Genomic DNA, 15,155 nt, shown 5'->3' with positions numbered 1-15,155 from the left:
CCATACAGGGGAAAACGGAAGGTAGGCTGTTTATTTTTACGTTAAAAAGGGCTTCTTAAGATCCCTTTATACAAAGTTTAATGTTGCGAGTAGCTAATTTGGGGCCCATTATATCCCGCAGTATTTTTCTGGGCATTTGAGGGCACAAATCTACCGCAATGTGAACGTTCTAAACCAGCGCGTTCACAGGATCCCACTAGAAAGCTGATTTAAATGGACTTTAATTTACAGCAATTGAACACTAAATTCCTTCCATTTGGCCTATAAATTAATGTAAATGAGATTTTAAAATCATGTTTTATTGTGAATTATTTGTGAACATCATTTGGACACTTAGGCTATTTAAAAATGTTAATCATTTATTAAGAAATGGATAGATGTTTAGATCTAGTAATTGAAGTTTGAAATTAGCTACAATTGGGTAACTAACTAATTGTATGCTTTAATTTCAGGTCATCCAAGTAAGATTATTTTATATTTGTTTCAGAATGCTTCAATCTATGATAACTGAAAATTTCATTCAGTTCTCTTAATTTTTAAGAAAGTTATGGGCTTTTGACTGTCCACGATCACAGCTTTTTTGTTATGTCCATAGAAAATCAATAGGGAACAAGATGCTAATTTCCGAGTATGAAAATGGCCATAACTTTTTAAATACTTGAGATATGAAAGTGAATTAGGTGTCAAATTAAACTTCGTTTTATGCTTTATCTGATGGGATAAATTGCAGACTTGATTTTTAAAATCTCAAAATTTTGTAACATTGCTAATTTATGTCTACCTTCGATTTTCCAGCATCTGCAGTTCCTTCTTAAGTTCCTATCATTATTAGGCTAATCTGCACAATTCTAATCCTACCTCTGCGACAGATCACTGCAGGCAATGCCGTGGGCTTGTTTTCCCAATTGTGTTACTGCATTGTACCATCTTTTACTTTTAACTCTTTTATAAACCAAGTCTACATGCCTGATGCTGTTGCAAGCAAACGTTCCATTGTACCTGTAACTCACCATACCTGTACAAATGACAATAAACTTGACTTGTTAAAATATTGCTGATTCGTCAGAAGGATTCTGAACACAAATACCCAAACTCCCAAAAATATAGTTTTGTTATTACAGTTTTGAGGGATGACTCTCTGGATATACATACATCCACAATATTATTTATCTAAAAAATGTCTTGAAAGATGTGCCAAATACCAGAGATATATATCTTTAACAAAGCATTAACACAGAACATGGCCATTTAATAATGGTGGTGTGGTAGGCAGATGAGAACTGGGGGAACTGGGAAACCAATGGAAGGAGTGGGTAGGGAAGAAGCTACATGAGAGAGGGTCAGGTTTGGGGAATGAGGGGCATGTGTGGCAGGATCTGGGTGGATAGAAAGACTCAGGGACCCAATTCCCCCTCCTGGTTGCCTCACTGATCCATCCATCCTCAGCCGAATGGAAAATTAGAGGAACACCACCTCATCTACAAATCGTTGTTATCGAGTTACCAGATTTTTTTGATTTTTTAAAAATTCCTTTCTTGCACACTGATGTCTATGTGTAAAATGGATCAGAATTGATGTTACAAAGTGCTGGAGTAACTCAGCAAGTCAGGCAGCATGCCGTTCTGCATGATGTCCTTTTTATATTAACCAGCATCTGCAGTTCTTCGTTTCTACAGATTTGCTTTTTTTTTCAGGAAAACAAATTGTGAGCTTTTAGAATCCATATGTTCTTCATGCCGTTTTTTCCTGATCATGACAAGAACGTAGTTTACACTTGGCTCAAAAGCCTTTTGTGAGAACGAAAGGCCATGATAACAAATGGTCATGAATCCGAAACATTAATTTTGTTTCTCTCTCCGCAGTTGTTGCTGAGCATTTCCAGCATTCCTTCTTATTTCAGATTTTAACCATCTGCAGTTTTTTTATTTGTTTGATTTATGTTCCTGATTGAGTTTGCCATTGAAGGACTGTTAGTGCCAGAGAGAGAGAAAAGCTAAACAGGTCGCTTGTCAGATGTTAGCAAAAAAACATTAGTTGTACTTGGAACATGCATTCATCAACCTTAAGACTGATGAATGTAATCAACAGACATCAAGAGGACATCTGTTGCACAGAGAGCTTTTTTTTGCAGTCTTCCATGAATTAATTGAATCTCAATCTGATTGGATTTTTGCCTAAAACACAGAGTTAAAACTGTGTTACATGTAATCTAAGAAGCTTGTAGAAATCATCTATTATACTTTGAGCTCCCCACCCACCAACTGCACAATCATGACTTGACAGAAATTTCCATGGCAGCCTAATTCTCTGATGAACTGAAACTTATGTTCAATTCATTGTGCAGAAGTTAGTATGTCTATGTTTAATAAATAGTGCTGATCAACATCAACCAAATCTTGGGGAATAAACTGATGCTCATCAAATTGTGCCGCATGGGTGGAGAAATGAAGAGTTGCTGAGGAAAAATATGGAGGTATAATTTTCCATAACAAGAGAGAGTAAACTGAGATCTGTAATCAATGGTTAATTTTTAGAAAGTAATTTGAAAAATCTGTTCTTTTCTAAGATTTGTTGAGATAAACTATAATAACAGTATTATAACATATAATAACAGTATCAATAACATCAGCGAGTTGCAGAATTAAAAATATTGTCAAAAATGAATACATTTGATGATACAAGTTTAAAAAAAATAAAAATAAACAAGGAATTAGAGCGGTGAAGATATTAACAGTCCTACATCATAAATGGTGATGTATTCCTAGCTGAAAATTGTGGCTTTAAGATATTTTCCCATGATGGATTGTAGGACTTTGGTGGTCAAATCATGCTATACACAGTTTTCTCCAGCTGTAAAATGAGATTTGTCTACTTTTTTATCTGTTTTTTTGGACCTGTATTTGCCAGGCCATATCCAACTTGTTTTGTTACATTTGCGCAGTATGCTTTTAAACTTATTCTTCATATTCATAACTTCAAGTATGTCGCAATTTTTGCTAACACTTATGTCCACATTTACAGTATACATATTTAGGTTACGCAACATTCAAATATAATATATAGAACTGAACTTAAATGTACCACATAGCACAATGATGCAGTACTCTTCCGCTTATCCTAAATATTGGCCCTAATGCTATCAAACAAGGAATGCGGATTCCAAGTGAGCTGCAAGCTAAAAATCTTTTTCAATGCCATGAAGATTTATGCTGCTGTGCCTTTGATCATTTCTGGCTCCTGAGAAACTGCTTCACACCCAATTATTTGCTGGCACTAAAGACAAAGCTGCCTCTTCACGGTTTGATGCACTTTGCCCCAACTTTGTAATTGTTGGAGTGAGTGCCTCAAGACATTTACTTCACCTTGTTTATCCATTCCTTGATCTAGTACATGGTACAGTCTTGTGTTTCATATACTGCGATTTCTTTGTTGTCAGCAATAATAAATTCCAATGACTGCATTCTCTCGGGTAGCAGTGTGCAAGCTATTTGCAGAAAGGGGTTGTTTTATCAGAGGCATCTAAATTAAGATGTTGAGACCAACAAATTGTGAATTTCATGCTGTTTTTGGTGGCATGTGTCACGTGCATTATAACATGAAGGGCGTGTTCACCTTGGAACATAATAAATACAGAAGTATTTCTAGTTTGCTTTATGCTAAATAAAATGCAATCCATTACACCTAGCCAATCAAGTATTAACATGATAAACACTTTAGTGGCAATATTAATATACTGGTGCAAAATTTGTTGGGTAACTGTTCTTTATCTTTCCAGCAGCAAGTCAAAAGCTGAAATAAGCTTTGAAGACCTCTACCAGACAAAACAGAATGTTCAGTGCCAAAGCGATCCCGTTGAGTTGCTACTAATGAACACCAAGGATAGGCTGGTGACCGAGACAGAGGAGCGGAGGGCTCCACTTGCCACCATGGAGAGTCTTTCTGACAACGAGTCAGTCTACAGTTTTGATTCTCGCCGATCCTCGGGATTTCGCAGCATCAGGGGCTCTCCAAGTCTGCACGTCGTAATGGAGAAAGACGAGTCGCCTTGTTTCTACATTGATCCAGCAATTCCAGAGGAGAACCCCTCTCTTAGTTCCCGAACTGAGTTACTTGCTGCAGATAGTTTATCTAAACATTCACAGGAGGTACAACCATTCGATCCACTGCAGAACAGCTGTTACTCTCTGCCCAGCCCCCTGCAAGCAGATTTTGGTGAGCTGGAATACAAACAAAGCGCAGAAGTGGAAGATGATAGCTTCTCAGACACATTGCTAATGGAAGACGAGAGCAAAGAGTGGACGGGGAGCCTGCGAGAGGTGCCGAGTCCACAAGTGCTTGAATTTGCCGAGTTTATAGACAGCCTTTTCAATTTGGATGGGAAAAGCAGCTCCTTCCAAGACATTTATCATTTGGTACTTGAAGACAACTTAGAAGAATATAATGAAATTCCCAAGTCAGTAAGTGAGCACGAGATTCTGAAGCGGGCACAGTTTGAACCCAATTTGGTGCCAAAACCACCCCGTTTGTTTGTCGGATCGGCAGATGCTGGGACCTCATCTGGGATCTCGGTGTCGCCTTCCTTTCCATTTAGTTCTTCAGGAGAACTGATGGACATTACTCCAACCGGCATTAGCAGCCAGGAGTGCCTGACTATGGATACAAAGTTGAGAACTTCAACTCCAGCAGACAACCAATCCAACTCTAATAAGCCTGCAGAACTTATCATCTCAGCTCTATAGAACCCCGGTCAAGTACTGATTGAGCATGCTAATTATATGGTGTTTTCCTTAAAGAGTAGGACTGTGAAATTTTAAGAGTAATAGTAAACCACTTGAGCCCAAAATGGCAAAATGTTGGTATTGAACCAGTATAAAAGACTCAAGAAATAAAGACCTGATCTTACTGGTAATTATCATGCTGAGGGATGTTAAAATGTAGTTAACCTGCACTTTCACCATCCAATTTATTTTTAATCTCTTGGTATCATATAGGATTAAGAAATATAAAATAGATCATGAAACTAATGTTGATGTTTAATTATCATGCAAAGGAGAATATCTTTTTTTTAAATTAAATGTTGTGATGTGGAAGTCACAGGTAAGATCTCCATTCATGGTCTGTTTCTAATTGCCCAGGAACAAGTCAAGTGCTGGTGGAACCACTGCCTTGAATCATTGGATTTCTTGTGATGAACATCACGAGATTGTGGGGTAAAGAGTTCTTAGATTTTGTTGGCAAAGGTTGGTGCTGCATTTACCCAATCCAAAACGTTGCACGGTGTTGAGAGGAACTTGTCAGTGGTAACGTTGCTGCAGGACTGTTACCCTTTTTATGTGATGGAAATTGCAGGCTTGGCAAGATGCTGTAGTGCATTTTAAAGAATAGTATCAAACACTGCCATGGTACACAGGTAGTCGATAAGTTACCAGGCACATAAATCACTGCAGAGCTTCGCGATTGGTGAGGGAATCACGAGGCTAGCTATTTACCATACAACATCCAGTTATAACATCCAACAATATGGTAGATCAGGTTAAGTTTATGATCCATGGTGCCCTCCAGTATTTTAAAATAATTTCCCCATAGGATACGTTTTTTAAATTTTTTAGTTTGACGAATAACAGCTTTCAAAGTCTATCAATTAGGTACAGGCACTATTCAAGAACTCTGCAACTCAAATGAACCACATTCCAATATCTGGCATTAGTGTTGCTATTACCAGCACCACACTCATCAGTGTTTGTAAATACACATTGGATATAACTAGGAAACTGAATGGTAGAAAACCCAAATAAAAATGGAAATTCATAGCAGTTTAGTTAAACTGAAAATAAAAAGGAGCTGGTTAATATTTTGGTACCTAGTCTCAGTGAGTTTCAAATAAGACAGAAGATGCTGCAAACACTCGGGTGATCAGGCAGCATCTGTGGAAAGAGGATCATTAACTCAATTGAGTGTTTCCAGTATTTCCAATGTATTCTGTTTTTATTTCAGAATTCCAGCATCTGCCATTTCGTGATTGCATTGTTTCAATATCAGGATTTAACTCAATCACCTCATTCTGGTTATGATCAACTTATTGATTACTATCATTAACAATTCTTTTTTTAGTACAAAAAAATGTAGAGAAGTTGTTAACATTTTACTCTAACAAAATTAATTTATTTCTATTAGATTAAGATATTTTGTAGGAAATATTTTAATCCATGTTGCATTGTATAAGCTATTAATAACTTAGTTTAGTTTAGAGATACAACACGGAAACAGGCCCTTCGGCCCACTGTGTCTGCGCCGAGCAGCGATCCCCGCACATTACCACTATCCTACACACACTAGGGATAATTTACAATTACACCAATCCAATTAACCTACAAACCTGTACGTCTTTGGAGTGTGGGAGGAAACTGATCTTGGAGAAAACCCACGCGGTCACGGGGAGAACGTACAAAGTCAGTACAGACAGCACCCGTAGTCGGGATCGAACCCAAGTCTCCAGCGCTGTAAGGCAGCAACTTTACCGCTGCGTCACCATGGCCACCTTCCATGTGTTGTGTTTTGCAGAAATATCATTGTTGCTTGAAATTCAATTCTTCTATTATTTATAGGCATATGCTATTGCTTAATCTGATAGGATAATCTTAATATGGAAAACAAATTTGGCTTCATAGCGACAGCAAATTATTATTTCCCTCCCCCCCCCCTGGATATTAATTACAAGATTGGCAGGTGTACAAGCTGATACAAGGGATGATAGGTACTGACAATAGGTGCAGGAGTAGGCCATTTGGCCCTTCAAGCCAGCACCACCATTCAATGTGATCATGGCTGATCATCCACAATTCCTGCTTTCTCCCAATATCCCCCGACTCCGCTCTCTTCAAAAGCCCTATCTAGCTCTCTCTTGAAAGTATCCAGAGAACCGGCCTCCACTGAGGCAGAGAATTCCACAGACTCACAACTCTGTGTGAAAAAGTGTTTTCTCATCTCCGTTCTAAATGGCTTACCCCTTATTCTTAAACTGTGGCCCCTGGTTCTGTACTCCCCCAACATCGGGAATATGTTTCCTGCCTCTAGCGTGTCCAAACCCTTAATAATCTTATATGTTTCAATAAGATCCCCTCTCATTCTTCTAAATTCCAGAGTACACAAGCCCAGCCACTCCATTCTCTCAGCATATGACAGTCCCACCATCTCGGAATTAACCTTGAATTAACTTTTGGAATGTGGAGATGTTGGGCTGTGTGCACACTTCACAACAGTGGTTTTTTGGTTGCAGTAGAATATGATAGTTGAGGAATAGAATGTTAGGCTGTAAACATCCTGTCATTTCTCCGAGTGGTCTAACAATTCTATAAATCTTTCCATGCTCAAATTTAAGGTTGTAATAAACATTTCATCAATTGCTGTAATGCACCATTATATTTCTACCACTGTTTCGACACATGCATCATAGTTGCTTTGAAATGATGGGTATTTATGTGCAGATGACAAAATTAAATTTTAGGTGCCTGCATACTTTAGATTTGGAAGTTTTACATTCGGGGAGTGTTGAAAAATATGTTGGTGATTACTTAAAAAGTAAGCAAAGGCTTACTCTTTTTGATAGCAGTTCCCATTGGCACTTTAACCATTGTTCTGTATAGTTGTTATATCTAGTTTTCAATTAGTATTGCCAAAATCTTTGCCCATTTGAGCAATTCTATCACCAAATGTTTCACTATGCACACAGAAAATATAGGTATAGCATAGCAGTGAGGCAGCTGTTTAGGATATTTCATTCTTTTAGAAGACCACAAAAGGATTGATGTTATGTAAACCACAGATCTGATAACACAGTTGTCACAACAAATGAGTTCCTGCACAGATTGTATAAAATTCCTACTCTAGCGATAAGATTAAGTTTTAATTAGATAACCATGGAATGATTAAGGGTATTCAGTTGTTGTTTCTCCTCCCCCCCCCCCCCCTAAAAAGGTAAACCAAAAGAGTAAAACAACATTATTGAATAAATATACAGTAATAGCATGACTAAATGGACAATTTTGACAAATCAAATAACACAGAATCCCAATGCTGGACTAATTTACATTAAATTAACATTCCTACTTGAAATCATGAAATTAGTCTTTTATAAATGAAAAATCAGTGCACAGGGACACTATTAATGCTTTCCTGTAGATGCTGTGGCATATTGTTGGCATCTTTACATGAAGCTTTACATCTAACCATGCTGTACTTATCAAGATGCCTGAAATTTAAAAAAAAAGCTTTATTCATGTAATTAATGTCCATTACATGGAGGTGCATAATATTTGAGGCAAAGAATGAGTTGTGCATTATGACAAGGTGTGTTTTTTTCCCTCTTTCATTTTAATGCATATTTGACAGCAAAAGTGGGACCAGTAGAAATAACATTAGCATTAAATGGAGAATAATTGTTTATTATCTACATCTACTTGATAGTTAATTAATTCCACGTTGAGTATTTGATGAATCAGTAATGCCTTTCAAGAATATAGCTTACCATAAGTATAAAGCCTATGATGCGGTTCATCTACATCAAAAGTAACTGAATCACCTGCACTAGTCTATTTGAATAAATCTAAAGGAATACTGCATAGTCTTAGCAACATAATGAATTAACACAATTAAGCTTACTGATTCAGATAATCAAATGAACACCTCTGGAGTTTATCACCTCACAAGATAAGAAATGATTATAGGAGCATGCAAAAAAAGTGTTTTTTTTTAATTGCTCTATTGTACACATGGAAAGGATTGTATAGTCATTGTGTTATACCGTGTAGAAGCAAAAGTGCATTGATTATTTTGGCTATATGCACATAGTAAAAAAAAAGTTCTAATGGTGCACAGCTTGCTTTTTATGTCCTAGTGAATTTACTAAACATGAAAAGTAAAATTCCATGATCCCATGTGGATATTCATGGAGTTGCTTGATAATAGGTAGCAAATTTAAAGTACAATTTTTCTATTGTATGTAGTTCAAAATTTGTGAATTTAGCTCACAAAAATATATTTACCCAAGTTGTAACATCAGAATTGTCTAGAACATCTTCTACTTCTGCAGTTGAACTGCCTTGTAGTCCTGCGTTCTATTTCATGACAAATCTGAGCTCAAACGGTGGTGTAACCTGGCAGTTTCTCTGCATTACAAGACTGCCGAGCAGCACAATCAATTTATAATAGGAAATATGGGAGAAAAAGAACTAAAAGCAATGGTAATGATATTATTAAATACAATACTGTAAGCAACTCGAAAAGGATGTCGACTAAATACACATTTGGGCCATCTAATTTTCAACAAAAATGGTTTTCAAATAAGTAACTTCAATTTATATCCAAAGGGAAATGTTATTAGAAATAACTATGAGAAAGTTGCACTAATTCAGGTTCAAATATATACATTCTACCTTCATAGGTTACATAAACAAGTCACAAGATTAAATAATCCACTTGTAACTCATTTATATTATTGTTTAGTACTTGTCAGATTGGAGTTTTGTTGCGAGGCAAAAAAAAGTTAGCTTACCATTTTTTGTTTGAAAAGGAAATATAGTTAATCAGTGTGAGTACAAAAGGAAATGAAGGATTACAGGATGTCGTTTTGTGTCAACGTTCCTAAAAGTGGTAGCGGACGAGGTGCAAGAATGTGGTAGAGTTGAGAAATGGTTCAGTCACAATAATTGGGCTCAGCTTGGCTATGAAAGGCACTGAACAGAAGCAGAGGATTTCCTAGTGATTTGCCGATTAGTTCACATGAACTTGTTTTCTTTGGCTTTCCTGACAACATCAACAGAAATCACTGGAGCAATTTTCAAGCAAATGTCCCATTAGCTGGAGAATGTTGTGGCCTTAAGATTGGAGGTAGTAAAGAGAACACGACAGTATTCTTTTGCAGCATGGACTTGTATTTATGAAGTCAAGTAGTGATTTGGTTGTGAGCCTGTACGAGTTGTTTTACTTAATGTATATGTTCAAGACAATCATCGAGGATTCAGCCAAAGACTGCTCAAAGATCGGTGACCGAGGTTGCTGACTTGACCCTTCATTGCGGTTGTGTTCATCATCTGCATTTATAATTATTTTTCCAACAGAATATCAAATTTAAGTTATTGTGAGTACATTACATTTAATGCTATGTGCCTTAATTTTCAAAAATATTTTACATGGCACCACATGTGGCTTTGGGGAAGGGGGGGTGGTGATGGCGGAGGAAGAGATAGCAATCACTCAGAGATATCACTTCTGATTGTTACCCTGGAGGAGTAAGCTTCAGAGGAGTTGCATCATGAAAACAATGTTGGATTTGCCTCCGTGATGGCTCAATGCTTCTCTTCAGGTCTTGAGCTATCACACTCAAGTCCCACGGGTGGATGGCCGTTTGCCAAGGCAGAACAATGTTAACATCATGTTTTGCCTGATCCCCCCACCGTACCGCCTTTTCCAAATTTCACGATGAATCAGCCAAGGAGTCCGAGAAAATTGACTGAAGTGCATTAAGATTATATTGTTCACTTATCAAGATTTTATAATTAGTATCTTACACTTAAACAAGGTTCTATAACTGAATTCACCAGTTATGCAAGCAAAATTCATTAAAAAAAAAAATCTATCGAAGTAAATGAGAACAATTTATCACAGCTTCTTATAATTAACTAATTGAGAGAGAGGCCTTTTTGTAGTTGCCAAGATATTGTTCTTTTAAAGCCAGGTACTCATCAATTGACAGGATTTAATTAAAAAAACGACCTTTTAAAAAATATTCATAAAATAGCAATAGCCGTATTTTCTATTCTGCTGTGTAGCTCAGCGATTTGGTGGTTAAATGTATTGGGTTTCAGCATCCCCAATAATTGCAGCAGCAGGGAGAAAGACATCAAATGGTGAAATATGCAGCTATAATTTGCTCTGGTATGACATCTGAATTAGTCAGTCTTGCGCTTGCTTGCTAGGTTTTTAACATTTCCGTTAGTAAGTTTCTGAAAACATAATCTGATTATGATCACAAAGTTCTGGAAAGTGAGCATAAAGGAAACTGTTTCACATTATCCAATTAGATCGAAGGATTAAGAAGTTAGAATAGCAAACAGAAAAAAAAAAAAGTGGGGATGAAGGACGGGAATAATATGCCATGAAATTAGTTTGTATTTATGGGCATTTTTTTTGCAGCTTCAGGGCGTATTAATACATCTAATGACAGAAAAGCATTTTTCAGACACTTAGTTGGATTTCTGCATTGACCTTGCAGGATTTGCACATATTAATCTCATTGTTTCTTAGATTAAAAATTATGGCCCCCTGTTTCAAAGTGGACATCAGAAACATAGTGTTAATGACTTATAAAATATATTGTTAATTTCTATCTATTATACTTGAATAGTTCACTGCTAGTTTAGTTGCTCTGAGCATCGACAGCTCAGTGACGTTTCTACACACAACATTCTGCTCGGTGACAAGATTAAGATCACTGGTTGTCCACAGTGTGATACTCTAAAACAAAATACCTGCTGCAGTTAAGAGATATTGCCCAAACAAATGCCAGAGTCTTGTAAAAATCATCCTATTCATTGTGAAAGTGGATGTTTGGATTGACAACTCACTAATTCCAGCCATCATTTCTCTTGAAGATACGTTGCTCTCAAATATTAAACATTCCCAAGCAATGTTAGTTAGGTTCATTTGGTCACAGGCTTGGAGCCATTTCCTCGCTATTTTCATGTGCAGTTTGCAAGATCAAAATCACATTTTCAAAACTATGAAATTGAATTTAAAGTATTAAATTGTATATAAACCTGCAAGCAAATTGAGTATTAGAGTTCGTTAAAGTAATTTGTTTTTAAATTAGTAATAATACTAATAGTTTATTTCAAGATGCAGGTTTTTTGTTTGTTGTCACCATCTGGAACACATGCCTACATTGTGATTTCTGTGTGGTTATCCTCTTTCCTATGCTGTGCAATCTCCATGATATTATTTGTTACCACGATAGGAAGAAGAATTTTGACATCTGTATAGTTGAGGAGCATATTTACAGAACAGTATAATGCAATGTACATTGTCCCTGTTGATGAAATAACTAAAAATTGAATTAAGGATTTTATAGATTGTGTTACCACCAGATTCAATTATTGTACTGAATAGCAACATTTATAAACACCTTGATGTTTATAGGTGCAATGAAGTGCATCAAACAAGAGAGTGTCCATTTTTTAAAAACCTGTTGTTTACAGTTGAGAAAAGGGAATTATTTAACTTAATTGGAAGAAAATGTATTTGATATTGCAATCAGAAAATGCGTGAAAGCCCTGTTGGACGATTATCTGTGCTTCAGTGTCGTGCTGTTTTGTTCAATCTGGTTATTTTGGGGTCTGTGCTCGTGAATCCAGATAAACTTCACCATTGTACCTGCTAAAACTACTGATTGTGGAATTGCGTGTATTTTTGATGTATGTAATATGTTAATGTCACAAATGCATAATGAATACTATTAATATTCCTATAAGGTAAAATCCAGATGAATATAACTTAATTAACAAGGCTTTTAAAAACCTAGTGCAAAATATTGCAGATAAACTGATCAAGTAATAATGTTTAATAGTACACAGTTTTTAGCACTTTGTAATAACAACTTTATCCTGTGTAGATATTTACCTCAGTAAAATGAAAAATAAACTCTGACTCGTTTCTTGTTGAAGCAATTAACCATTCATGATATTAGACTTTTTGGAGTGTCCTGGTTTTTGATAAATAGATTATCAAGCATTTAAAGTTATATTCACTGATCCAATGCTCCCAGTACATATGGTATTGTACTGGCAGGCATAGGATCAGGAACTGTTCTAGTTATGAGCAGAAGAGTTACTATAACAGTATGAAGGAAATATATTTGAACCACCTACTTGTTGCACCTATTTATGTTTGAAGCACAATAATGAAGATTAAAAAAAAAAATTTGATTTTCAAAAGATTGGGGGAGATACTCTACCACCCCACAAAGATGATGAAGCAAGTGCCAAGAAACTCCAATTACTAGTATCATAAAGTGAATTTGTCCTGCCTTTTAATACTTTAATCTCTTGGGATGAACTTGTCTGGATCGCTTGAGGTCTAACAAACTAATTCTCAGCTTGTGTTCAGCCAATTTATTTCCAATGTTAGAAACAAACCAGTATTTCCATGGCACTAGTACCCTACTATACAACACCTCATCATATAACTGAAAGAACCTGAAATGTTTAGCTCACATTTAAAAATGTGTCTATAATTTTTTCAAATGCAAAATCTTAATTATCTGATTCTTTTCTGATAATTGAAGTCTATGATTTAGATGGTGCTTTCTTGTTGAGAAAGATGGTCCTCAGCTTCTGTCTCCACAACAGCATGTTGATAGTAGATTTTGTGCTGCCATTGAAGATCATAAGGATATGGAGAATCAAGGACCTGAAGATGCTGTTCTATAAAATAAGTGTTGTTGTGACTCAGCAGACCAGCAGCATCCCAGGAAAACATGGATTGGTGACCTTTCAGGTCAGGATCTAAGGGTCCTATCCATGTTCTCCAGGAATGCTGCCCGACCTGCTGTGTTACTCCAACACTTTGTCTTTTCCCCCCCATGAGGATATGGCTTAACTTGCTCTTATGTGGAACAGTTATTGACTGGAATTTATTGAGCTGTGAATGTTAGCTGCTGAAAGTTAACCCAACCCTAAATATTAAGTCCTTCCTGTTTAAGGCTTGTATGGATCACTCTCGTATCAGAAAAATTGCCAATGTCCTCTTTTGAATAAATCATAGAACAAAATTACTCCTGATATTTTGGCAGAGGGAATGTGACTAGGAACTCAATTAAAGATAGTCAGGCCAAGCTGTACCGCAAAACCCTTATTAAATATCATAAAATATACGAGTGCAATGTTATGCCCATCCATATATTTGGCAGGGGCATTATAAGGCAGTGATAACCTGCCATAATCCTCAGTGAAGTGTGACAGTGAGAAGTGATAAAGGTTTAAACACTATTAAACTAGCAAAAACAATGACAGAGAGAAAATTAGATAAATTAAATACTGTAACATCTGGTATTAGGGGATAGGTGCTCTTGTTAATTCAGAGCACTAGACGATCTACTTTGACTACAAGGTTCCTGTAATACAATCATGCACGTTTGATCATGTTTATTTGCACATGTACACATTGAATATAGTGCAGTAAGAGCCTTTGAACAGCTTTGGAGTAATACAGCACAGAAACAGACCCTTTGGCCCAACTTATCCATGCCAACCAAGCTGCCCCATCTAAGCTAGTCCCATTTGATCCATATCCTTCTGAACCTTCCCTATCCATGCATCTGTCCAACTAATTAGAGAAATCCTGCCACTGAGATGTAAAGTTTACTTAAAAATTAATACATTTATGAAATGCTCTCATATCACAGTGACTTTGCAGTTGAGCAATTTATTTATGTGACACTTTTCCACAAAAGAGGGGATGGCAAAAAACAATCAGGGGTGGCAGATTTTAGAGAGGGAATGATGTGCCCAGTCAAGACACACATTGTGTTGTTTTCAGAGTCTGATCAAATGAGTATCAACCAGCAGGGCTTCCACAACCTCCTTACTTCAGTTTAGTTTTTTTTTTTAGTTTTTTTTTTTTTAACAGCGAAAGAGGAACTTATGTCATAGATACATGGCCTCTCCATCTTTTATTTAGTGCTTCAGGAGGGTATAATGTTCAGCAAAAAAATATTTATTTAACAAAAGTATCCGAACATGAATATAAACTATTGTTCAATACAGTAGCTCATGTTCCTTGTCAAAAAGGAATCTTAGGTCTGGTCGTACAAACTTGTTAATATCGCATCCAATATTCTGCTATTCCTTAAAGTAACTTGTGCTTCATCCATTTAATGTTACACATGGGATAGAGACAGAAAATACCCCTGTATGGTGTTAGGAAGTGATGCCAGTTCAGCATGCAACAACCAGATTTCTCTCATAACTGTCAGGAGATGCGACTCATATGGGAGTGCCCCAAATATCCTGAGAAGTCCTCAGACATTAAAACCCTGTTGGCAGTATAGTTCTTTTCTGTTTTATACCCTCAATCATTTCCTCAGCCTACTTTACATGCATCAT

At 36.5% G+C, this 15,155-nt stretch overlaps 1 protein-coding gene across 5 annotated transcripts in view; it reads left to right on the top strand.

Annotated features, from left to right (window-relative positions):
• dagla (diacylglycerol lipase alpha) overlaps window positions 1-5,109 on the top strand; it is a 174,109-nt gene extending 169,000 nt beyond the window's left edge. For 3 of the 5 annotated variants that reach the window (XM_033039051.1, XM_033039048.1, XM_033039050.1), the window contains one exon: window positions 3,776-4,739. In XM_033039051.1, coding sequence (XP_032894942.1) covers window positions 3,776-4,739 — 964 coding nt within the window. Of the gene's footprint in view, window positions 1-3,775 lie in introns of all 5 variants that reach the window. The other 2 variants (XM_033039052.1, XM_033039049.1) reach the window with 2 other exon arrangements.
• The last annotated feature ends 10,046 nt before the right edge of the window (window positions 5,110-15,155 follow it).

This window comes from Amblyraja radiata, chromosome 20 (assembly GCF_010909765.2).
Source record: "Amblyraja radiata isolate CabotCenter1 chromosome 20, sAmbRad1.1.pri, whole genome shotgun sequence".
Lineage (NCBI taxonomy): Eukaryota > Metazoa > Chordata > Chondrichthyes > Rajiformes > Rajidae > Amblyraja > Amblyraja radiata.
Note: the sequence above shows the minus strand (reverse complement) of the source record. Positions and strands in the feature narration are given on the sequence as shown.